At 47.2% G+C, this 24,035-nt stretch overlaps 1 protein-coding gene across 1 annotated transcript; it reads right to left on the reverse strand.

The window, feature by feature from the left end:
* On the reverse strand, nucleotides 1-18,312 carry WNT8B (Wnt family member 8B; the record flags this gene model as incomplete). The annotated part of the gene is made up of 6 exons (XM_080911271.1): nucleotides 1-546; nucleotides 706-848; nucleotides 1,509-1,634; nucleotides 2,238-2,376; nucleotides 3,050-3,083; nucleotides 18,248-18,312. The coding sequence occupies 6 exons, from the start codon at nucleotides 18,310-18,312 to the stop codon at nucleotides 1-3; spliced, it is 1,053 nt and encodes a 350-aa protein (XP_080767397.1).
* Between the last annotated feature and the right edge of the window lie 5,723 nt (nucleotides 18,313-24,035).

The following is a 24,035-nucleotide window of genomic DNA, read 5'->3' on the forward strand; positions in this document are numbered from 1 at the left end:
TTAGGGGTTCTTCCCAGGTTTGTGCACAGCGCCTCTCGGCGGCCGTTCTGTGCGGCTGCAGAAGTACTTGGTGACCCGCCGACGGCACTGCTCGCAGCGGACAGCGCAGCACCAGTGAAACTTGCAGTTGCAGCTGGACACTGTCTCCGTTCGGCGCTCCTCCACCGCCAGCCCGCAGTCCCCGCACAGCCGGCGGCAGCTGCGGCGCTCCCAGCGGCCCAGGGCGCGCCCGCGCCGCAGACACTCTCGGCCCTCGGTGCCCAGCAGCCCCAGGGTCTTGTTCTCCAGGCAGTAGTCTGGGGAGTCCTCCAGATGCACCAGCTCGCGCGTGGAGATGGAGCGGAAGGTGTCGGCGATGGCGCCGCGACCCGCCGCGCTGTTGCCCGCGCCCTGCAGCAGGTCCACCTTGAGCGCCGCGTGATACTTCTCCTTCAGATGCGCGCCTACCTCCCGGAATTCTGGCAGCTGCAACCAGCAGGTCTGCGTGGTGCAACTGCCGGACACACCGTGGCACTTACACGTGCGTTTCATGGTGCCCTTGACTGCCTGGGGGGATAGAGCAGCACGTAAACGGCCCGGACTGGAGGAGTCTAGGCGCCTAGCTAGAGTGTGGCCAGAGGACTGGGTAAAGCCTGTGAGAGAACCCACGTTAGAGCTGGCAGTGGATGGAGCCGGCTGCCCAGTGCAAAGGACTGCGGGACTCACCTTGCGGCCAGCCTCATTGTTGTGCAGGTTCATGGCTGCCCGGGCATCCTGTCCCGTCTCTAGGGCATCCACAAACTGCTTGGAAATGGCCTCTCCGAAGCCTACGTTGTCACTGCAGCCTCCCCAGAGCCAGCCTTGGCCTCCTGAAAAGGCGGGAGCAGGAAAAGTCAGAGTCCAAAGCTATCTGAGCTCAGGTTTCTCTTTGGGTGAGGTGGGGGTAGGGAGTGGGGAAGAGCTGTAGTTGGGTGAGTGTTCTGTTTCTGGATTGCTTTCGGTCTTGTTTTTGCCACCTTGTCTGCCCGCTTTCAGCCCGAGCCAATGCTCTACTTAGGTCTTTGGGACATAACTAGTTGTCACGTGGATTATACCCTTGCACTCTTGGAGAGTGCACGTGTCTGGCAGGTGGGCGGTTGAAGTCTGGAAGGGGACAAGAGTTCACCTTTGAGAGAGGAAGAGGAACCTAACTGAAGTAATGTGGAGCACCGGAAGTGAGAAATTGAGTGACAAGGCACAGAGGATGGGGAAGGTGGTGGAAAAGCGTGGGGGTGGGGGCAACAGGGGACAAAGCAACAGGAAAGGAAGTCCCCTGGGAGGGACAGACGATTCTGTACACAATTTCTGTTATCACTAAGTTAAGGAGGCTGGAACCGGCTCACTCTCCTTCAGCATTATTCCCCCCCCCCCCCCCCGCATAATTAGAAGAAGACATATTTATTCCTTCGAGTTCCCACCATGCTTTTCATTGTGTAAGTGAACTTCCCAGCCTGCCTGTGCCCCCTCCCCAGCCCCCCACTTCTACTCACCCAGTTGTCCATTTCGGGAGTCGTCACAGCCACAGTTGTCAAAGTCTCCTAGGCTGCAGTTTCTCGTCAGGGTGTACATAACACCAGCAGAACTGATGGCGTGCACAAACGCTGTCTCCCGGTTAGCTGGGGGAGCCAAGGTCCCTCGAGGGTTAGAAGAGGTTGCAGCCCCTTAATGCCTCCATCACACCCCCTCCCCCAGCTCTGCCTGTTCCTCCCGTGCCTAGTAGCTTTCCCTCTTCCAGGATCTGTTCCATCCCTGGTCTCAGCCCTAGCCTCCTTCCCTCCTGTCTTCTCAAGTCACACACTGAAGTCTAGAAATCCCTGCAGTCAGCTTCAAAAGCTCCCCAAATGGGCAGCCTTTCCACACCGCTTATTCTTTCTATGGTAACCTGCTCTCCAAGCTTCTCCTGGCTCAGCACCTCTCTCTAAGCCTGCTGAAAGGAGCAAGGGGTCAGGGTGAGGATTTATGACCCTAACCTACATCTCCATGTTACTTAGATCCCAACAAAGCCTTTAGCCAACTGGGTGGCCAAAGACAGACTGGAGATGGGGCTAAGTGTATTGAAGAGGGAGGGAGGAGGGGCGAGGAGAGAAGGGAGGGAAAGGAAGCACAGACAGGCAACACGGGACAGGAAGAAGGGATCTGAGGAGAGAGTGATGTCCTGAGCAGAGACTGGGTGAAAGTTGAGGGTACAGAAGAGGGGGGAGCCCAAGCTATGGACTTACCGCTCCGAAGCCCACCGTGGCTGGACAGCTGTAAAGCTCTCTCAGGGCAATTCCAACGGTCCCAAGCAAACTGATATTTACATTCTTCAATACCACTCTGGGCACCAGCCGCCACGCTGCTGGAGTAGACCAGGTAAGCCTACAGGAATATGGACTCAAAAGATTTAGCCTCTGCTTAGGAGACATTTGCCCCATGCTGGCCAAGCAACTCTCTTACTGTCTGCTCTCCCAGCCTGTGATACTGACTGAGAAAGCAGTCTTAAGTATGCCATCTCATTTAATAGTACCCGTTTCCTTGTGGAGAGGACCAATGTGTAGGTCAGGAACGGAGGCATAGAGAGAAGTTGTATCAGCAGAAGGCAAATGGAGGAGCTGCACTTGGTTTCTGTCAAACTTAGCAAACCCCAGTATTCATTCCTTATACTAAACTGCCTCTCCAAAATGAGCCACCATCTTGAAATTCAGGTGCTTGTTGTACCCACTGCAAGCTAAGAATTGGTGCTCTGGGGGCGCGTTTTGTGTCAGGCCCTGTTGTGTAATTCCTGAATGTTAGAGGGGACAGAGAAGGTTGTGGGGCTGCACCTGTCAAAGCTGGTGACTTTCCTGGCTTGGGAGATTCCAGACATAAATTCAGTAACAATACACCCAAGTTCTCATCTGGGCTCTGACCATTTGCCGAGTGGCTTCGGGCAAGCCCTGTCTGTGCTATACACAACAGAAATGGAAGCGGCAGATAACCACAAACCCAGCATGTGTTACCTTCACCCAGAAAGACCAGTGACATCCAAGTTCATCAAAAACCTTTTCCTTACCTTTGGTCCGGTCATCAGAAAATTGTTCACGGACCTAGAAGGAAGAAAAAGCAGTGCAGTGGAGAGGCACCAGTTTGTTTTCGCTCCCAAGAGCCACAAGATTATTTCCACAATATTATTGAGACGGAAAAAAACAATTTCTTTCATAAGAAATGGTACTTTGTTCACAAGGCTACTGAAGATAACCTGCTTGGAACCAGCGAGATGGCTCAGTGGGTAGACATGACTGGTGCTGAGCCTGACCCTTGAATTCAATCCCCGGAGTCCACATGGTAAAAGAGAACTTACTCCTGCAAGGGTTCTCTGACCCCACCCACATGCTATAGCGCATGTGCCGGCTCCAATACATGTGCATATCCCAAATACATTTCAAATTAATTAAAACTTTAAAAATCGACCTATCTAGTTTAAAAAGACTATGAGTCAAAAGGAGAATATTCCTTTAGATTAAACAAAAAGGTTAAGTGTATGAGTGTTCGCCTGTCTATGACATGCACATCACTTACCTGAGAAGCTCTGAAGAGAAAGAAGTCAGACCACTTAACTGGAGTTACATTATGGAGTTCTAAGCTACCATATGGGTGCAGGGAGCTGTACCATGTCCTCTGAAAGAGCAACCAGTCCTCTTAAGCACTAAACCATCTCTCTGGCTCCATTTCTTTGGAGTTTTAAAGTCAGTCATAATTTACGGCACCATAGAAATGAAAGTTATAGCTTTCAATACTGTAAAAATTGGAAATACTGTCTAATTATTGTTTTTGCCACAGGCTGGGGACAGAGCTAGTACCAGACATCATTCAGCTTTTCACACAGAGCTCTTTTACATCATTTCTTCCCCAGACATTACTATCTCTGCCTTGTCCTTGGGAGACGGCTAATTCCATGGTGAGGCTCACCCAGCTAATAACTGAAGACGTGGGATCTGACCCCAGGCTTATCTGTCTCCACCGGGGTGTGGGCAGATGCCTGTCTAATGGGAGAGGTAAACAGTGGGATATCTGTCCAGGGTTTTGGCAACTGAATCCCAAATAAAGTCTAATTTGAAAAGTAGCTTGGTCTCTGCTTCTTCCAAACTAAATGTAGACCGGTTATATGGTTCAGTGGCTTCATTCTTCCATCTTTATCCCAGAGAAATGAAGACTTTTTAACTTAGGAGTTTGAATGTGTGTGATCTTCTGAGTGTGAAGGTTAAAACTTGTATACTTTGCTGGGCTTGAAGGTACTCACCTGTAATCCTAGCACTTGTGAGGTGGCAGCAAGAGGGTTAGGAGTTCAAGTCCTTACAATAACAACAAAAATCACCAAATATGAAAAACAAACCAGTGTGTGCACACCATGGAATACCACTCAGCAATAACAAACACAAGGACTTGGATAAATCTCAAGGACGTTATATTAAAATCTGTCCTAGGCTGCAGCAATGGCTCAGTAATCTATGTGAATGGGAAGATGGATGTGGTTATTAAGAGTCATGATCCTTAGTGATGGGAGGGTTAATTGCCTTAACTATTGTGGTGGTTACACAGGGGTAGAGGCATAGCAAGTCTGAATCAGCATCTCTTCCTCTCTCATGCACACATACACACACACACACACACACACACACACACACACACACACACACACGAACACATGAATATTTGAGGCTGGAGGTACAGTAAACTGGTGTCTGAATGAGCTCTACGGTTGCTATATAAAAATTATAAGATGGAACGATTGTTGAACATTGAGGAAAGAACTCAGAAGCTTCTGGAACATTTCTTTGCAACTTTTGCAAATGTATAGTTATATCAAAGTTCAAAGTTAAATACATATGTGATCTGCAGTCTTGGTGACTTGGAGGAAGAATTCAAAGTAGACATGGTAACCAAAATTTTTTATCTATTAGCGTTCCAACGGAGGAAAGTAACATGGGAACTCTTATGGATTTACCCTGGAAGGTTGGTGTCCCCTTGCAATTCTGAAGGCTGAGGAGGTGGTAAACACCAGAAAGGAATGGGAAGAGATAAAGAAAGCCCTTCTCTTATTGGTGGCCAAAAGGACTTGGTAGACGCTTCACATGAGATGCAACATCCAAAGCGTTTGGATGGTTTTGAGAAACACTATTAGCAGACTGGAATGCTTCCATATAAAAAGAATGGAGATTTTTGAAAGAGGAAAACAAACTGACAGAAAATCCACAGAACCTACAGAATCCAGCAAAAGGAAGGCCTGCCTATTGGAACTTGGCAGACATAACCAGGTCAACCAAATCAAATCTGCCCTCTGCTGAGGGAGCTGTACCAAAGAACTCACAAAGAAATCCAAGACAATTTGAATGTGTTCACAATTGTCAAAGCCATGCTAGGTTCTGGAGATAAGTTTCTGATCCTTGGGGCCTGGTGCCAGAGATAATGAAAAGGCAAGGAGCTTACTCCGACTCAACAGAGCAATCTTTCCAAGTGGAATAACTCCAGAGCTAGACATTACCAGAGCAGATTGAATAGTTATCATTTTACAGAGCAGACACTACTTGGAAAGGAGACAAGCCTCACATGATGACAGTAAGCAAAGCTTTGCCAGGGCTGAGCCTGGGTCAAGATTCTCTGAAAGAGTCTGAGGCAGGACAATGGGAAGTAGGCAACAGAGGACCTGGAGGATTTCCCTTCTTAAGAGAACCTATAATATGGAAAGATTTGTGTGACATGCATGTCAGCTGAGCCGATTAAAGTGACAGGTTTAACTGAACAGCTGTCACAGGACAAGGCTGTGGGTCTTATTGGGACATTCCCATGATTAGGTTGTTATTTGTAGATGTTCCTTGGTCCATACGACTGCATGACTTATATGTGAAATATCCAACTGTGTCCTTGTGGCAAGCACCCAACACTGGAGAGTCCTAGTTTTCATTGATGAGACAGGTGATGGAGCAGTAGAAATAAAGACTGCAGACAACGCAGGGAGGGCTGTGAGAAGATGGGGAGAACGGACAGACAGCATCTTAGTGTTGCTATAGGGCTGGGTGCCATCTAGCGACAGTCACAGGATTGAAGAGAAGACACAATGTCTGTTTAATAAGTGGCGCCTTTTCCATGGGGGTATGATGTACATTCTCAGACGGAGGTACCTCCCCATGCCCACAGGGATATCCATTTGCTCCTCCCACTGCCCAGACCGAGTGCCAGTCAAAGGGTTTGTACACCTTCCTGGACCTTCCCAGCTACTCTCAGGTCCTTTTGCTCAGCCTTCAGACTTGTACGTTCAACTGTACTCTTGATCTGGGAAGTATCCAGCTTAACCTGCCTCAGAATGAACTCTTGCCCTGTTGTTACCTCCATCTGGGGTCTCTCCACCTCAGAGCAAGAAAATCTCTCCTTGCTCAGATAAAAGTCCCCTCAAAGTCCTCTTTGACTCCTCTTCTTATCCTGTAGTCGACCTGTCCTCAAATCTTGCTGACTTCATGCAGCTCACAGTGTAAACCAGTTCTCAGCGTCTCCCCTAATTTTTGTATGGCTCAAACCATCATCAACTCTTGTCTGGATTATTGGGAAACTCCATTAATTAAGCACTGGTGAGGGTGAGTCTGGAGGATTTTGAGTTTAAGTTTGTGTGAAAAGCTCCTTAAGCTCAGCAGCAACAAAACAACTCAGTTTTAAAAACAGGCACAGGACTTGAATACACATTTTCCCAAAGATGATGTGTGTTGGGAATTGGTTCTAATGTTTTGTCTTAATTCGGCTCCCACGGCTGTGCTCCTAGACCTGAGAATCCCTGTCCCCAGCTGGCTTTGATTGATAGTAAAGAATTGTCTTACAGCCAATGGCTGGGCAGAAAGACAAAGATGGAACTTTTAGATTGTGGGTACAAGGGTCAGGGAGAGAAGGGAGGAAGAGGAGGATCACCATGACTTGGAGGGACAGGGTTGAGATTTAAGAGCTTCAGAAGAAAACTCATCCAGCAATGTAGATGGAAAGGGAAAATGACCCTATTGGGGCGGGGGTACTGCCCAGTAGGCAACAGGGCAGCAAAACTAAAACATAGACTTAGCAGGTGTTAAGCCAGGAATACCCAAGAGATATATGGACTAGCAACAGGAAGGTTTAGAAATACCCAGTCATTGAGCTAGTCAAGGCATTTAAAAATTAGCTTTTGTGTGTGTGTTGTCCTTCATTCATAAATCCAGAGGGCTCCTAGGAGGGTGCAGCACTTTGAGGTCCTCTGGGAGCCAAAGCAATTTTACTAATTTACTGCCCCAGATGCGAAAACAGCCAATGAGCACATAGAAAGACGCTCAGCATCACTAGTCACCTAAGAACATGAGCCACAAGAATCTACGGCCCGTCCAGAAGCTAGACTGAAATAAGAAGACTCTTCAAAGGTAGCCCACACCTTGGAAGCCCACTCCGGAGCACTCAGGAGGCAGATGCACAGGACCTCTCTGAGTTCAGGGGCAGCCTGCTGCACACAGTGAGTTCCGGGCAGACAAGGCTACAGAAAGTGACTCTCTCAAAAAAACGAATGAATGAATGAATGAATGAATGAATGATTAAAAACTCAAAGCAGCAGAATCCTCATATGTTGCCAGTTAGATTATATTTTTTTAAAAAAAAAGGTACATGTACTTTTGAAAATTGTTTAGCAATTCCTCCACAGGTTAAATATGACACAGCAGATCTCCTAGGCAGACATATATGTAAAAAAACATATATACCTTGCTCATGGCAGCATTAATTAGAGTACCCCAAAGCTAAAACTGCCCAAATGTCTAGCAGCTATATCCATGGTAGAACATTAGCTGACCATAGAAGGAAGTGAAACATTGAGCATGCTCCAACACAGACGAACATCACTCCGCACGCGGAAGAGCCCAGACCCAAAGACCCAGAACTATATGGCCTCTTGCTCTTAATTTTATAAGAAGTGCCAGGAAAAATGACTATTTTTAAAAAAAGATTTACATGCTTTTATGTGCCTTGGTGTTTTGTCTGCATGTGTGTCTGTGAGGATGCCTGGTCCCCTGGAACTGGAACTACAGACAGCCGTGTGCTGTCGTGTGGGTGCTGAAATCGAACCTGGGTCTTCTGAAAGAGAAGCCAATGGTATTAACCATGGAGCCATCTCTCCAGCCCCTAGAGAAGACTATTCTATAGAAACTGAAGGTAGATTGTCAGTTATCAGGGGAACGGGGGAGAACACTGGGGTATGACTGCTAATGAGGAGGGGGTTTCTTCTAGGGTTGATAAAAATGAGAAATGAATGTGTAGAGGGCTGCACAGGTGTGTGCCTTTCCTCCTCTAAGGGTGAATTTTATGGTGTGGATTCTATCTCAATAAAACCATCACAAGTCATACCACTCAGAGTGGGGTACATCTGGACCTTTAATCATTAATAACTCAAGAGCTAAGAAGATGGCCTTGTGGCAAATTTTGGTATTTAAAAATCATTATGTTCAATCTATACACACCAAGAAAACTCTATTTCCATGTTACGTTTAGTTTTACATGTACTTTATGCTTATGGTAGCTAGTAAGATTTCAATGCATACTATCAAACATTTAAAAAAAAATCAAGTACTGACAAAAATATATTCATATAGTTTTATTCCAAAATGCTCTTAAAAATCTGTACATGTATCTCTTTTTAAAATAAAGTTGTAAGGAAAAAAAAAACCATCACAAGTCTTTCTTATTCTTGGGTAAATGTCACTCAAAAGCCATGCTCAGTACTTCTTTTAAAAATTTTATGTACTTATTTTATGTATGTGTGTGTGTGTGTGTGTGTGTGTGTGTGTGCGCGCGCGCGCGCATGCGCACACTCAGGTAACTTTTGTGCACCGCATGTATGCAGGAGCCCAGGAAAGCCAGAAGGCATAAGATGCCCTGGTTCTAGAGTTACAGGTAGGTGTGAGCTGCCACATGGGTGCTGTGAATCAAACCTGGGCCCTCTGCAAGAGCAGTAAACACTCGGAGCCATCTCTCCAGCTCTGCAACCAGCATCCCCTGAAGCCTCACTTGCAAGTGTTTTGAGGAGTTAGGGTGGGTATTGAACCCACAAAACTAAACAAGTTACTAATTTTAATGATTCAGAGCAATTGCTCTGCCACAAACTGTACCCCGGGCCTTGCTTGCCTTTCCTCTTTTCTAAGATAGGGTCTCACTTTGTAGCCCAAGCTGGCCTTCTCTTCTAGAAGCCTCCATGCCCACGGGCTCTGGGAACTACCAGATCCTCTAATGACTGATACTCTTCACACTGGCTCTTGTGTAGACAAAGTGGAAATAAACAAGGGGTTGTATGGGAGAAGGGACGGAACTCTATGGAAACCATACGTCTTGCTCGATTTTTCTCTACAAACATAAAACTGCTAAACATTGTGTGTTGGTTTCTTTTCTCCTTCCTGGAGCTGAATGTTCCTGTGTGAGTTTCTCCACTGTCGCTTCAGCAGAAGGGGGTCACACAGGTTTGCTCCACAGTTTGGCCATGACATGTCTCAGTCACCCCAGAGCCCCTGCAGAGGGCAGTCCTTTCAAAGGTGCCATTCTTACAAAAGTGGAAAGGGTCAGAAATGGTGTGAATGGAGCATGTGGTGACAGCTGTTTCCCTCATGGGACATTGGGGCCTCCTCAGCCAAGGCAATGCACAGTCAGCCTTGGCCTGTAGCCCGTTATCGACTCATCTGCACTTGGCCTTGTCCAACCCTGCAGTGTCACTAGAAAAGCACCCAAAGACCGTCTGACTTGAGAAGACTCTTAGGGCTCCTCTACCACCTTGGCAGCTGACAGCATCCACTGACTTCAAAGTTCACCCGTGGATACCTGGGTCTTCCAGATTAGCATGACAAGTCCTCAGGAGATTCTAGCTCTGTCCACCCTGAAGACAGTGCCTGATGCCTGAGCTGTTCATTATTCTTTCCATGTGGGGTCCAGCCATGTGCCCTGGCTGCATGTCTCACTCGAGGCTGTGTGGGTGGTCTTTGCCGCAGAGACCTGCCGAGTTTACCCTCTTTCCATTGCTTCTCTGCTCAGGGACCTGCTGGCTTGGAGCAACCTCAGAGACTAGACAGTAGCCAAGTCTAGCCATGGGTCATGGGGCTTTTCATCTATAGCGCCACACTTGAAACTTGGCTCAACCACTGGACTCTCTAGTCTACAATAAGCCTGTTCCCAGTGGGAAACTTTTCTCAGGGTGGTGGAATAGGAGAAGAAGGATGTTTCCTCCCCTAATATTTCTCTCTCTCTCTCTCTCTCTCTCTCTGTCTCTCTCTCTCTCTCTCTCTCTCCCTCCCTCCCTCCCTCCCTCCCTCCCTCTCTCTTCCTCTCCTCCCTCTCCCCTCTCTGCCTCCCCCTCCTCTCTCTCTCTCTCTCTCTCTCTCTCTCTCCCTCCCTCCCTCCCTCCCTCCCTCTCTCTTCCTCTCCTCCCTCTCCCCTCTCTGCCTCCCCCTCCTCCCTCTCTCTCTCTCTCTCTCTCTCTCTCTCTCTCTCCCTCCCTCCCTCCCTCCCTCTCTCTTCCTCTCCTCCCTCTCCCCTCTCTGCCTCCCCCTCCCCTCTCTCTCTCTCTCACACACACACACTGAAAGCCTTTCTCTACCTGATGCTCTCTGAAGAAGTCTGCATTATATTTCCAACCTTTGGAGTTAAGAGATAAATGCAAACTTATATCTCTGATGATCACAGCTTGTCCTGGGCAGGGGTTAGGCCACTACCCTTACCCCCTCACCTCTAGTTTGAGGATGGTTTCTTCACACTTGACAGAGTATACTAGGTGGTGCATATAACAGCATCATTCTGTGGTCAGCAGGTTCTCAGCCATGGTCTGAATACAGCCTCACTGTGGGACTGACAGACCTGGACCGGAAGTATTCAAGCACACATTCTGTTTGCATTCTTCTCTTAGTCTGGCTAGGGCCTTGTCACTGGGCTAATTCCAGGTGCCTGGCTCCCTCTCCCCTTCCTGTCCATGCTCCTACCCATATAATTCAGTGAGCTCCCCATAGGCACTTCCCTGAGATGCTTCTATGCCAAGCTGGTTTTTAGTCCAGTGGTTGAAGCAGCTTAGACCAGATCCCCTTTGCTCTGCTCCACAGTGTCTCTTGGTTCAGACTTTGGGATTATAGGAAAGCTGGGCTGGCAGCCAGGGGAGGGGGCATGATGCTGTCAATCACACATCTTACTCAGAGACAGGAGGTGTTTCATATGATGCTCAGAGGCTGCAGAGTAGGAAGCCGCCTGGGGCTCCAGCCAGAAGGGCCTCATTTGCAACTTTCTTTCTGAATGGAGTTCACATCTTGCCTGAGGGGGCTGTGGGGAGCTGAGTCAGCTCCTTACGGGATTCTCCTAATGATTCTCTGTATTCCACAACACACGTGAGCACACGTGTACAAGCTCACACAATTACACCGGCAACAGCCTCACTGATAACTGTGAAACTGGATCCAAGAGTTCCAGAAGTTTCTTTCACTGCCTTCTAACAATGCCCAGAGATATTTAATCCAGGAGCCTCCCATTGTACAAGGAGCTAAAAAAGGTAAAACTTTTTCACAGATCAACTGGGTGACTAATTCTTGCACTGTAAGCTATATAAATCATGGAAATTGACCTCATTATAGTTGGAAGAAGGGAGTGGGAAAGAAGGTGCAGACATCCCAACTCCTAGAGGGAAGAAAGTATGTAGAATTTCAAAGATCAATTTCCTCCTACTTTCAAATGTGGCAAAAAGAAACTTTTGAAAAATCCTAAGAGGGCTGGGGATATACCTCAATGGTGGAGATCCTGCCTAGTGTATAAACATAGGTTCAACCCCTCCACTGGGCAGGGGGTACAGGGGGAGGAAGGGAGAGCTAGTAGGGACAAGATCTTGTTCAGGGGTAAAAAACACAGGCCTGGATTTAGAGCAGCAGGTGTGAACTCCAGGGAGTGGTGAAATACCTGAAGAGATGAGAGAAAGGAGGCCAAATCATGGCTGATGCTGTGGCCAGAAGAAGGGTTTGCTGTTTGATTTTGTTGTTTGCAAGATGGGTTTAAAGGTGGAACTCAGGGGATCACTTGGTTCCTTTTCATGGCTTAAAATGCTCTTAGAACACTCTACAAATAAGTCTAAAGATATTTTAATGAATATGTAAATTTTCTCTATGACATTGAAACATAGTTGTATAGGAAAGTTAGTCTTATAAACCAGTTGGCTAAAACAAAATGTTAAACAGGTGTGTCTATCTTAATGGTCATCCTTATGTTAAACGTGCCACATCAGTTCAAATCCAGCCCCTGCCAAATAATTATTGGCAGAGGCCAGTGATCAGCTTTGGAACAACATTAAGCCATGAAGCTCTGCCAAGCAGGCTCAGAAGGATTTCTTCCCATCCCTGGAGGAAGTCATCAGTTTGCAAGTTCTTTTCCCTGCCAAGGGACAGCCGTTAGTCCAGGAGTCCTTACAAAGCCAAGGCTGTCCTCTCTCCCTTTCCGCCCTTCTTTGTGCACTGTAGCAAGCTTCTCTGAGAAAGCCAAGCAGCAGGAAAGTCCTCAGCACTTGGCATTTAAATGAGGGGAGAAGGGACCCAGCAATTGCCTCCTCCCTGGCCTCTAAGTGAAAGTTGCTGAAGGGCAGCCCAGGACACTGTCTCTGCAAAGCCTAGCATTTATGGAAGCTTCTTTCCAGTTGCTGTGCAGGCCACTCATGGTTTCTGATTTACTCACCTGGGTCTCTGTGGTCTCCACTTAAGATGAGTTCTGTCCATTACATAGGTGGACACAAACCCACCACTTTCTAAAGCCAGAAGGCTCGTGTAACCAGAGGAATGACTCTCCACCCTCCAAACCCCGCAGCTGAACCGCTCAAGGTAACAGAACCAACAGGCACCTTAGGACCACTTTCAGTAACTAATGGAATTAAATTCAGGTGGACAGTGAAACACACACACACACACACACACAGACACACACACACCCTGTTCAGCCCCAACCACTCAAAGTGCAAACAAACGTAAGCCTGCATCTGAATGACACATTAATGTCTATTCTGAATGGCCCTCCCCCAAGGACAACCATGACTGTATTCTGGTGCCCAAGATTCATTCCACCTGCTGGCTCTAGGTCTCTGAGATATAAGATAGGCTAGTCCTTCTGTCCTGCCTCTTTCTGATTTGAACTGTTCTGGAAGATTCAGAGTACGAGAAACATATGTAGTTGGAAGTGCTACAGTAGGTGTAGGTGAAGCAGAGTGGACAGGAGGGGACCCTGGCTGAAGCTGAGTTATTAGGGGTTTCTTCGTATCTGCTGGCTCTGCTTTTATGGAGGAGGAAGAGGAAGGGGAGGAAGAGTCCATAATATAGACTTACAGTTAAGCAGAGCTCCCCTGAAATCACAACGATGGAGTCTGCGCTCTGCAAACACCCTGGTGGAGCTGAGTTAATTCCCAGCAGGACCATGGGAATGGCCTTTTGGTTTGCTGTTGTCATGAATCAGCAGGGTAAGGAACTCAGAGTCTGACAGGGAATCAGGGAGTCTGAGTGTGAAGAGGAGAAGGAGGGGGAAGGAGGAGGAGGGGGAAGGAGGAGGATGAGGAGGGGGAAGGAGGAAGAGGAGGAGGAGGAGGGGGAGGAGGGGGAAGGAGGAGGAGGGGGAAGGAGAAGAAGGGGGAAGGAGGAGGAGGGGGAAGGAGGAGGATGAGGAGGGGGAAGGAGGAAGAGGAGGAGGAGGAGGAGGAGGAGAAGGAGGGGGAAGGAGGAGGAGGGGGAAGGAGGAGGAGGGGGAAGGAAGAGGAGGAGGAGGGGGAAGGAGGAAGAGGAGGAGGAGGAGGGGGAGGAGGGGGAAGGAGGAGGAGGGGGAAGGAGGAGGAGGGGGAAGGAGGAGGAGGGGGAAGGAGGAGGAGGGGGAAGGAGGAGGATGAGGAGGGGGAAGGAGGAAGAGGAGGAGGAGGGGGAAGGAAGAGGAGGAGGGGGAAGGAGGAGGAGGGGGAAGGAGGAGGAGGAGGGGGAAGGAAGAGGAGGAGGAGGAGACTGGGATTTAGTACTGCAGAAGGTGATCAAGATACTGAATGGAGGGAAAGTCTTTCTTCTGTGGAATGATTTAAGTCCAGCCCAGAGAAGGTAGGAATATCATCCCAGAGTCTGACAGAAAGACTGATGTCTACCTTTTTTATGGAGTCTTATTAGGGCTGAAGATGGGGACACTGGAAAACACAAACTGTTCAAAACAACAAGTCGGGAGTGGTTAGATGGTGGTGCATTTAAATTAGGTCCCCATACAGACTGACTGATTGACTGGTTGATTGGGTAATTGATTGATTGATTGATTTTGTGGCTGAGAGAAAACTCTAACCTCAGAATCATAGACAGAGATGACAAGGTCAAAACCAGGGACTTGCAGAAAAGATTAAGGAAAAACAAATCGTAAACGTTTTGCTGGTAATGAGGCTCCAGGTCTGTACACAGTGAATGCTCATTTCTTTCAGGAGACTTCAGTGTGTAGGCATATTTCAGAGACTGTGTTGATAGGAACTCAGCCCCCAGCCCCTCCCTGCCTCCTTTTTTTCAACCAAGTCTGGTTCTTTGCTCAGTATTTAAAAATCTGCTTTCAGGAAAAAGAAGGGTTTATCCTAAAAACTATTGCCCAGACCTCACCTTCTAAGCCATATGAATTCTCTGTCTTCTGATGAACACAGGAAAAGGGTCATTAAAGCCCAAGAGAAGGAACTTTATTAATTGTCCCAGGAGAGAAATCATCAGCTGACAGAAAGTGAACCAGCTGTCCGTCCAGAGGATTAAAAACAACAGTCTCTTCCCATGGAGAGCAGACTTGGATGAAAAAGGCCTTTGTTTCTTCTCCTTTTTAAGGTCTTCTTAATACACACACAGGCATGCATGCACACACACACACACATGCCCACACACAGGCATGCATGCAAACACACATGCACACCACACACACACACACACAAACACAGACCATGTACCTCAGAGCAGCCTCCTCATTCCAGGGAAACAATAGTCCTGTCTTTTCTCGGGACCTCATACGTTTTGTCAGGATTGTTCTAATAGTAATATCACTATTGTCATTCATCATGGGAGAAATAACGAGAGTGAAAGAAGGCATCCAGTGTGGAGGGAAAGGGGGCGAGTGGAAGCAGACCTTTGCTGGTCCTGTCTCTAGCCAGGCTCCCTCCCATGCGCTACTCAGCTAGGGCCACATCCTGGCTGCTCCAGCATCTCTGCAGGTTTTGATCCATGTACTTGTTGACAGACCAGGGAGGCTACTAGTGAGAACGTGTTTCACATTCGCAGTCTGTTTTCTAGATCCCAAAGCAGCTCCCCACACCTCACTTCTTTCTGTGACTCGAGGGGTCTCCAAGCTCTCCGAGGAAAGGCACAGCTTGCTGATGTGACCAGCTAGACCTACGTTTGACCAAACCTCTCCTTTCACTTCTGGTACTGGGAAAACCCACTGTGATTAACACATAGTACAGCAAAGAAAACATCAAGAGTTCGATAATTTTGAATGTTTGTATTTGGTTTTGTTCTTATTCTTGTTTTCAGACGGGGTCTCTTTGTGTGTCCTGGCTGTCCTAGAACTCATGATATAGAGCAGGCTGGTCTCAAGCACGCAGATCCCTGACATACGGTGTTTGGTGAGACCATCCGTGTAAAGATCCCCTGACAACAGCTTTCTCTTGCACTGTGCCCTACTTCAGTGGTGGAATCGCCCACCAAGCACAAGGAGACTCTGGGTTTAATCTCCAGCATCACCAAAGCAAAACCCCAAACTGATCCATTTCCTAGTCAGGGCTCCAGCACCTTAGCATCAGATGCAATTTCAATATCCGTTAAAAGGTTACTATAAAAACTCAAACACTGAGACACAAGGGGTAATGTGTTTGCCTTACAACCCAGTAATTTTATATAAACTCTTGCCCTGTCCAGAATAGAAACAAACTCTATGTGTATCTATATGGGCCTCGGGAGAGCAGGCAATGGGTGGGTGAGGAGAGGTGAGGACAGGGGACCTGAGCACCTATTGCTATTATGGGATGGATATGCTGGAATGAAGTAGGATGAACAGTTAAAGGAAAGCAGGTTCCGCCTGTTTCTTCCTGACAAGAAGTTGTATCAGGACCAGTTCATCTGGTCTCACCGTGGCTGTCACTATCTCTCCTCAGCATTATCTCTCTTTCAAGCATCCTTGTTCTCCATTTTAAGAAGCCATAAAGATTAGAAAAACAAAAGAAAATATTCCTCAAGTTACTGAGTAATAACACCCCCACAGAAACTTTCTGCCATCGAGGGATGGTGGCAAGTCTTCTTTTTAAAAAAAAAAAAAAAATTCCTTTTCTACTGCTTTCTCAGTCAAGCTGCTAGGGGTAGGTGAAAGTCACTATTATCTCTTTTCAAACCCAGGAATGTTTGTTGCCTGACTCCTTTAGACAGTAATTTCAAGCGGCCCTACAATTGAACAGCCAAGCAGAAGTTGGGCTTCTCTGTTTGTTAGACGCTTTTGAGGTCTTACATAAAAGGTTGATAATGAAGTATGAAGAGAAACATGTCAAAGGCTGTGCTTGGTCAAATTTCTCCCTCTGGGACAATAAGGATGGCGACCTTAGACAAAAACCCGAAGTGTCTCACTAGAGGAATAATCAATATTTAATGTCAAAATTTAAAAAAAAAAATCCGCTTTTCAAATGTTACCCAAAAGCAGGATCTTGGCGGAGTATGCACTTTGAATTCCAATCAAGACTTTTAAGGAGAAGCAATTAAAGTCTGAGTCATAACGCTGGAGCCTTGGGCGGTTCTCGCTCCACGCCAGGCCAGGCCAGGAGGCGTTCTTAAGTCCCCGTGTTTAAATTAGGACGAACTTTCACATTTCTTTTCTCTTGTTTTCTTTTTGAATCCACACTCTTGAATTTGGACAGACAAGCCACCCAGCTACCCTTCAGTGTGTCAGTGTCAGAATGAAGCGCACATGACCCCCTTCAGCAGGGAGGGAGACGCACAGTAAAGGTATTTTTTAATGGGACAATTCTTTCCACTGCCCTGGTGACTCGGGAGAGGCATCTCGTGTTTCTCTTTTGCTGATACTGAATCAGCTGATGACCAGGACGGATACCAGTAGAAATGTCCTGCAATAGTCCCCCAGACCTTTTGTCGTTTTGTTCTCGAGAGGCAGAGATGGCTTTTTCCCCCTCCTCCTCCTCCTCTTTTCAGTTGAAATAGTCAATTAAAAGGCCAATTAAAACTGACCAACGATTTGGTGGTTTTGCTCATGATCGGGAATGTTGCAAACGGCTACACTTAGTTTCAAATGGTTGTGCTAAGATAGAGAACTTTGAAATCAACACTTTACTCATGATCGCTGGGCTCGTTTACGGTAAGAAGAGTCTAGGCTCCTTTCCGATAAGTTAGTCCAGAAAGCACGTTCCTGCAAAGGCAGCTCTGGCCTGGCTTTCTGGATAGGTTGTGAAACAGGTGGGTTTGTATCTTGAGTCAAAGTAAAATCTTAAGGTGGGGTGTGGGGGTGTTGATTGAGATAGCATCAGAATTGAGGAGAAACTCCAAATTGCCTAGCTGCACTCTTTCCTCAGGCCAGGCCTTATATTATCATATTCTTGCTTATTAACACATGCACGTGCAGATGCCGCCACGGTTCCCAAGAACAAGGATATTATCACCTAGCATTTGTCCTAGGGTTTGCAAATCGCCTTCGCTCGTTACCTGATTTTCAGAGAAATCTAGGAATTTCTGTACATTGAACAACTCATATGTTTAAAGAGAAATATCAGCTGGAATATTTGCTTTCAGACCTGTTTGCTTAACCCAACGCCAATATCTGCAATGCACTTACAAGGTCTAGGGGATGCTAATATGAGTCATTTCCTAGGGAATTCTGGAGAAAAGTCAGAGAGTGCAGAATCAGACCCTGCCCATCCTGCCTCCAGCAGCGTGAGCAACTCAGAGCCTGCCCTGAAGCATGTCTCTGGCCACAGCGGGGTCAGGAGTTAAAGCTCTGGGCTACCGTCTATTCCTCCCCAGATCACTTAAAATTTGTAGTATAATCATTTATAAAAATATACAAAGTCCCTCATTTTAAAGTCCAATCTCTTATTGGCAAGAATCCTAAAGATTTGCTGAGGCCGGCCACATACTTAAGGACAGCCCTACTGCATATGGGTTTTCCCAAGACGGAGCTCAAGGCCTCCTCGATTTTTCCAGCACATCCCACATCCAAGCAGGTTACTTACCAGGCGTGACTGCGGTGAAGGACACAGGTGACTAGAAGAACACACACAGGCTTCATAAGAAACATGGTCTTCCGAGAAACGCAGGGAGACCGTCTTAGAAATTGAGAGATGGGAGGCATTCTCCTCAGAGGCAGAGGGATGGCTACCTTGGTGTGTAAGCGATCCCAAACAGAGTTAAGGGGTGGTGAAATGGAGCTACCTCACATCCAAAGAAGAGATTATCTACTTAATTAAAGTTTCTCCCTCTAAGTCCTTCAGCCAATCAGAACTCAAGTGCTAGAGAAAGATTGAGCTGATCAAAAGAACACTCCAGGGTCCTTCCGAACGGACAAACGCAGAAGGGGACGAGGAGAATGGGGACAAAGGAGGGAGGGCGAGAAACAGACATAGCGAATCCCCTCCACAGAATCACTGCTTGGAGTGGCCCCTCTCTTGCTTTTCTCTGCCCACCACCCCACAACCCACCCCCTTCCCAAGCACAGGTCTACACAGACACATCCACACAGGGAGAGCCTGGTCCCCAAGAGGGATTTAGAGGGGGTCCTGCTTTCTTGATTCATCTTTGTAGCACTTTGTGACTGGATTTGCATTTGGGATGGCTTCCCTCTTGTCCTGGGGAGCCACAGGCCCTCTGATCTGGGGGTTGCTGGCTGCGTTGCTTTGTATGCTGGAAAGTTTGGGAACTTTGGGAAGTCAGTGTCGGGACAGCTCCTCTATAAATAGCTTACTGAGTACCTGCTACATTCTCAGCCCAGTACTAGATAGACACTGTGAAAATTACATACATGTGCGCACACACACGCGAGTGCACACACACACACACACACACACACACACACACACACACGCACACGATTCAACCTAGAATATATTTATGCTTAGTACTGGGATCATAAAAGGCTGTGTGTGAGTGAAGAAGGCCACGGCCACCGACTGCTTGTGAATCACACAGGAAAGTTTTTTAAAGAACATAAAATATGGATTTCAGATAAGAGAAGAGATTTCAACAAGTAGATGAAAGTGACCCCAGAGTTCCCAGCTTCTCAACTCAGGTGCTGGTGCCAGACTCCTCTGGCTCACACCGCTCTGAGTGTTCACCCCCCCCCAGCCCAGGGCCAAGAGGGCTCCTCTGGCTCACACCGCTCTGAGTGCTCCCCTGAGGTCAGGAAGCTCCTCTGGCTCACACCACCCCGAGTGCTTCCCAGAGTGTGATGCTCCTCAGAGTGCTCCCCTGTTATTTATGTTCCTCTTGCCTCTGAGTTCTCTGACCACATCAATCCCAACAAACCAAAGGATTATTGAGCTGAATTGTTATCTCTATGGCTCAGGCCTCGTGATTTGGAGGTCTAGCCCTTGCTATTTGGATACATTTCTTAACCCCTTGGAAACTTCCAGACCAGGTCTTCACTTGACATCACAGTGAGCTCAGGCACCTTAACAACTGTGGGTCTGTCCATCTGTCCCATCCAGGAAGGCAGCCACAGACTTACTGGGGGTTAGTATCTGTCTCTCTTTTTGGTTGACTTATTTTTAATACTGGATAATATAAATTGCTACCTCAACCAGTTTGGCATAGGAGAAGATGCCGATCTGTTGAGACAGAATTCCCAGTGGATTAGGTATGACAGGTTATCAATAAAGGTATGAGAACCACTGCACTTTTGTTCCAGCTTTATTTTTTTAAGATTTATTTATTTATTATATATAAGTACACTGTAGGTGTCATCAGACATACCAGAAGAGGGCATCAGATCTTATTACAGATGGTTGTGAGCCACCATGTGGTTGCTGGGATTTGAACTCAGGACCTCTGGAAGAGCAGTCAGTACTCTTAACCATAGAGCCATCTCTCCAGCCCTTGTTTCAACTTTATAAGCCCATACATTTCCTATCATCATTTCTTGGTCCTGGAGCCAGAGATTCTCTTTGCAGCTTCAAGTCAGAGGCCTCACGCCACAGTGAAGTCCAATTGTTTTCATTATTATAGAGATTTGAACATTAGATATTGTCTTTGTTGTTGCTGTGTTTTGTTTTGTTTTGAGACAGGGTTTCCCTGTGTAGCCCTGACCGTCCCGGAACTCTATAAACCAAGCTGGCCTCAAACTGACGGAGATCTGCCTGTCTCTGTCTCCCGGGTGCTGGGATTAAAGGCAATGTGGCATCATGCTTGGCTCAGAACATAGATGTTCTTTAATCTCCCGGGATATGCAGAAGTTGATACATTAAGATTCCATTAAGATACATTAGGTTTACCATCCAATTTTTTTTTTTTTTACTTAGGCATTGTAATTACTGTATATTAGTTGTATAAATGGGCTTCATTTTGACATTCCCATACATGTGTAATGGACACTGTATCAGATTCTCTCCCTAAGGACCTCTCTACAACCCGCTTTCTCAACCTTTGTCTATTTTAGTTTACTTTCCTTAGATATTTTCTTCAAAGTATTTTAGACCCAGAAATATGACAACGAAGGGAGACAACCAAAAAGCAAAATACTAACCCCATCTAGTGATGTCATGCTTTATAAGATACTAACCCCGCCTAGTGATGTCACGCTTTTCATTACTAATACTTGACACTATGCTATATGGTTTGGTTTCTCCTTTTTAGATAGGGTCTCACTGTGTAGCCCTGGCTGGCCTGGAACTCACTATCTAGACCAGGCTGCCTTCAAACTCCCAGAAAACCACCTGCCTCTGCCTCCTGAGTGTCAGGATTAAAGGCGTGCCTGCTCCATGCCTGGTTCTACTTTTTTGTCCCGGATTTATTTTATTTATTCATGTATGTGTGTGTCTGCCAAAAGAGAATGCCACGCCCCTTGGCGCTGGTGCCATAGGTATTGGCAGGCTTTTCTGTGGTTTGTGGGATCTAAACTCTGGTCTTCCTGATAGTTCAGTAAGCTCCCCTAACCACAGAGCAGTCAGGAAGCTGAGACAGGGGCATGCCGGCTGACCGAGACCATCTCAAAACCAAAAAGAAAGAACGAACAAGGGAAAAGGCAGAGGAGGGGTTCCGTGGAGGATAAGAGAGCTTTGAAGAGGCTCCTAAAGGAACAGAGGGGCGGGGAAGAATATTTGCCTAAAAGAAGCAAAGGTTTGAATGAGTCTGAGAGAAAAAAGTGACAGTAAGCTCAATGAGAGGGACAAAGAAAAAAGGCTTTGTAGAAAGGGGATAAACCCTGTGACACAATAGTGCCCTTTGGGTCAGCTGTATGAGTCGCTGTGGCTGAAGTAAGTGTAGTGTGGGAGGAGGCTGGAACATTAGGTAGGGTGCAGGTGTGGAAGGGCCCTGTGCTTCATCTGAGGTTCGTCATCACTGAGACAACTGGAAATCCAGAGAAATACACACACACACACACACACACACACACACACACACACACACACAGAAACACTCTCACACACATGCATGCACATGTGCACACACAGACAATTTTTAACTTTATTATTTATTAATTTATATGCAAGAGGGTGTCTTTGCACATGCTTGGTGGGGGCGGGGTACTAGCCAAGACCAGAAGAGGGTGTCAGATCCCCCCAAGTTGGCATTACAGGCGGTTGTTAGCCACCACACAGGAATTCTAGAAAACAGCCTGGGCCTCTGGATGAGCAGAAAGTGTTCTTAACTCTGAACCATTCCTCAGCTCCCGCTGGAAGTTTTAAACAACAAACAGTTTTGTGGGAAAGTGGCTTCTTTTTTAGCAGCCATGAAAGATGGACAGAACTGGGTGGAGCCAGAGGTGGAGACAATATGGCCTCGTTTCAGAGATCCAGGTAGGAAAAGACAAAGACTGGAGTGTGGTAGGAAACAGAAGTCACCACATTTATGTCACTGACGAAGACAACAGAGGCCGCTAGGCTTGGGGACTAGCTTGACATTTATTCAAGTAAAAGCATCACTTAGATTTTAACCAGGCAACCTAGAAGCCAGCCCACTGCCACACAGCCAGGGCTAGTTGTAGACACCCAGAGGACAGCTAGCAACATCGCCAACTGACAGTGGGAGCCACGACTGTGTGCAAGCATGTGGCGGGCAGAGGGGAGAGAAGGAGAGGCAGAACAGTTGGAGCATCATAAAGAGAGGGGGAACTAGAGACCAGAAGGTAGAGAGGACCAGCCTGTTGTGACAAGCCAGTCCTGCCACCCGTGACAGTGGTGAAATCCCAGCCCATGTCTGGGGTCATCACTATGCAGAAGCAGGGGTGTGTGGGGGTGTCCATGCCTCCTCTTACCACTAAAGACCACGCGGACATCCCTGGTTTGGGCTGCTACCTGAGACCACGCTGATGTCCAAGAGCTGTGCATAGCTAGCCCAGTCCCTGGCTGTCTGCAGCACTCAGGGGAGATGGCTCCAGGTCATGACTCACTGTCACCGGCTGACCCCACCCCTCACCGGCTGTAGCTTTTGGGAAAGCAGGCCCTGAACCTCATCATTTGGGCAGCACCATAAAGCTGGCCCTAGTGACAGGGACTCTGGGTGAGCTGACCCGGAGGGCGTGCCCAGAGTTGGCCCAGCCCCTCTCTGGCTGCGGTACTCCTCAGAGCGGGTCCCACGGTAAAGCTGGCTCCGGTGGTGTGGGTGTGGGTGAGCTGCCCCAGGGCATAAAAGTGGAAGAGCCTATCGCGCCCCTTGCTGCTGGGACCATACTAGAGAGCGCACCCTGGTGGTGCGGGTGTGGGAGAGCGAGGGAGCTGACCAACCCAGCTACTACCCAGATCCAGGGCTTTGAGTTGGTCCACCCCAACTTCTACCTCATCTATGAGCTGCTGGAGCGACTCGGCAATAACAGAATATTCCAGCGGAGTCCAATTGAGGATCCAGGATTGCTGGTGTAGCAGAAGCCAGAGCCCTTTAGCCACGATAAGATGCTTTTCTGTTTTGTTTTGTAATTTTTTTTAGTTTTTTCCTTTTGGGGGAAGGTTGTAAGAGCAGAGGGCAGATACAGGAGGGTAGGGAGATGAGAGGGATTGAGGTGCATAATATGAAATTTACAAAGAATCAATTAAAAGTAAAAAAAAAAAAAGAATTAATATTCACTGAGATGTACCATGATGGTATGTTCACCTCTTTTAAATTTTTCAATAAAATATTAAAATAAAAATAAAAAAACCATTTAATCAGGCTTTAAAACGCCCTGTGAAACCAAAACCCTTTCTTACAAACCAAATCAAAGATTGATAGAAATGGGAACATTCTTAATATATCGTGTTAAAAAGAAATATCCACTACAAAGAACTATTAAAACCCACTAGGATGGGCCAACAAGACGGCTCAGTGGATAAAGGTGCTTGCAGTGTAGGCCTGGAGACCTGAGTTCAAACACTGGCACCCACATAAAGCTGGAGGGAAAGACCCAGCGCCACAAAATTGTCCTCTGACCTTTACACTTGTGCTTGGAGAACTCTCACATGAAGTTCTCTGGGTCAGGTGCCATCGTTGGGAGGGGAAGAGTTTTCTCTAGCTTGACGTTCCTTCTTTTCTACATAGTATTAAGCATTTAAAAATACAAGACATTTAGAACTGTGACATAAAAATACTTGTATGCATTACACTACACCATTAAATCCCAACACTTTTTGTTTTTGGCTTATCTAAAGATGAAATAAATGTTCCAGGTTCACTTGAAGCCTCGGCCATTTTCCTGTCACCTCTCTCCCTGTCATCCACTCCACAGATGTAGTGCCATCTTGAATTTGATGCCTATAACTCCTGTGCATGGTCCATATTTACATATGTGCTAATAACCGATATGCAGCACTGTCTGTTTCTGAAGCATGCGATCAC

Source organism: Micromys minutus (assembly GCF_963924665.1).
Source record: "Micromys minutus genome assembly, chromosome: 2".
Lineage (NCBI taxonomy): Eukaryota > Metazoa > Chordata > Mammalia > Rodentia > Muridae > Micromys > Micromys minutus.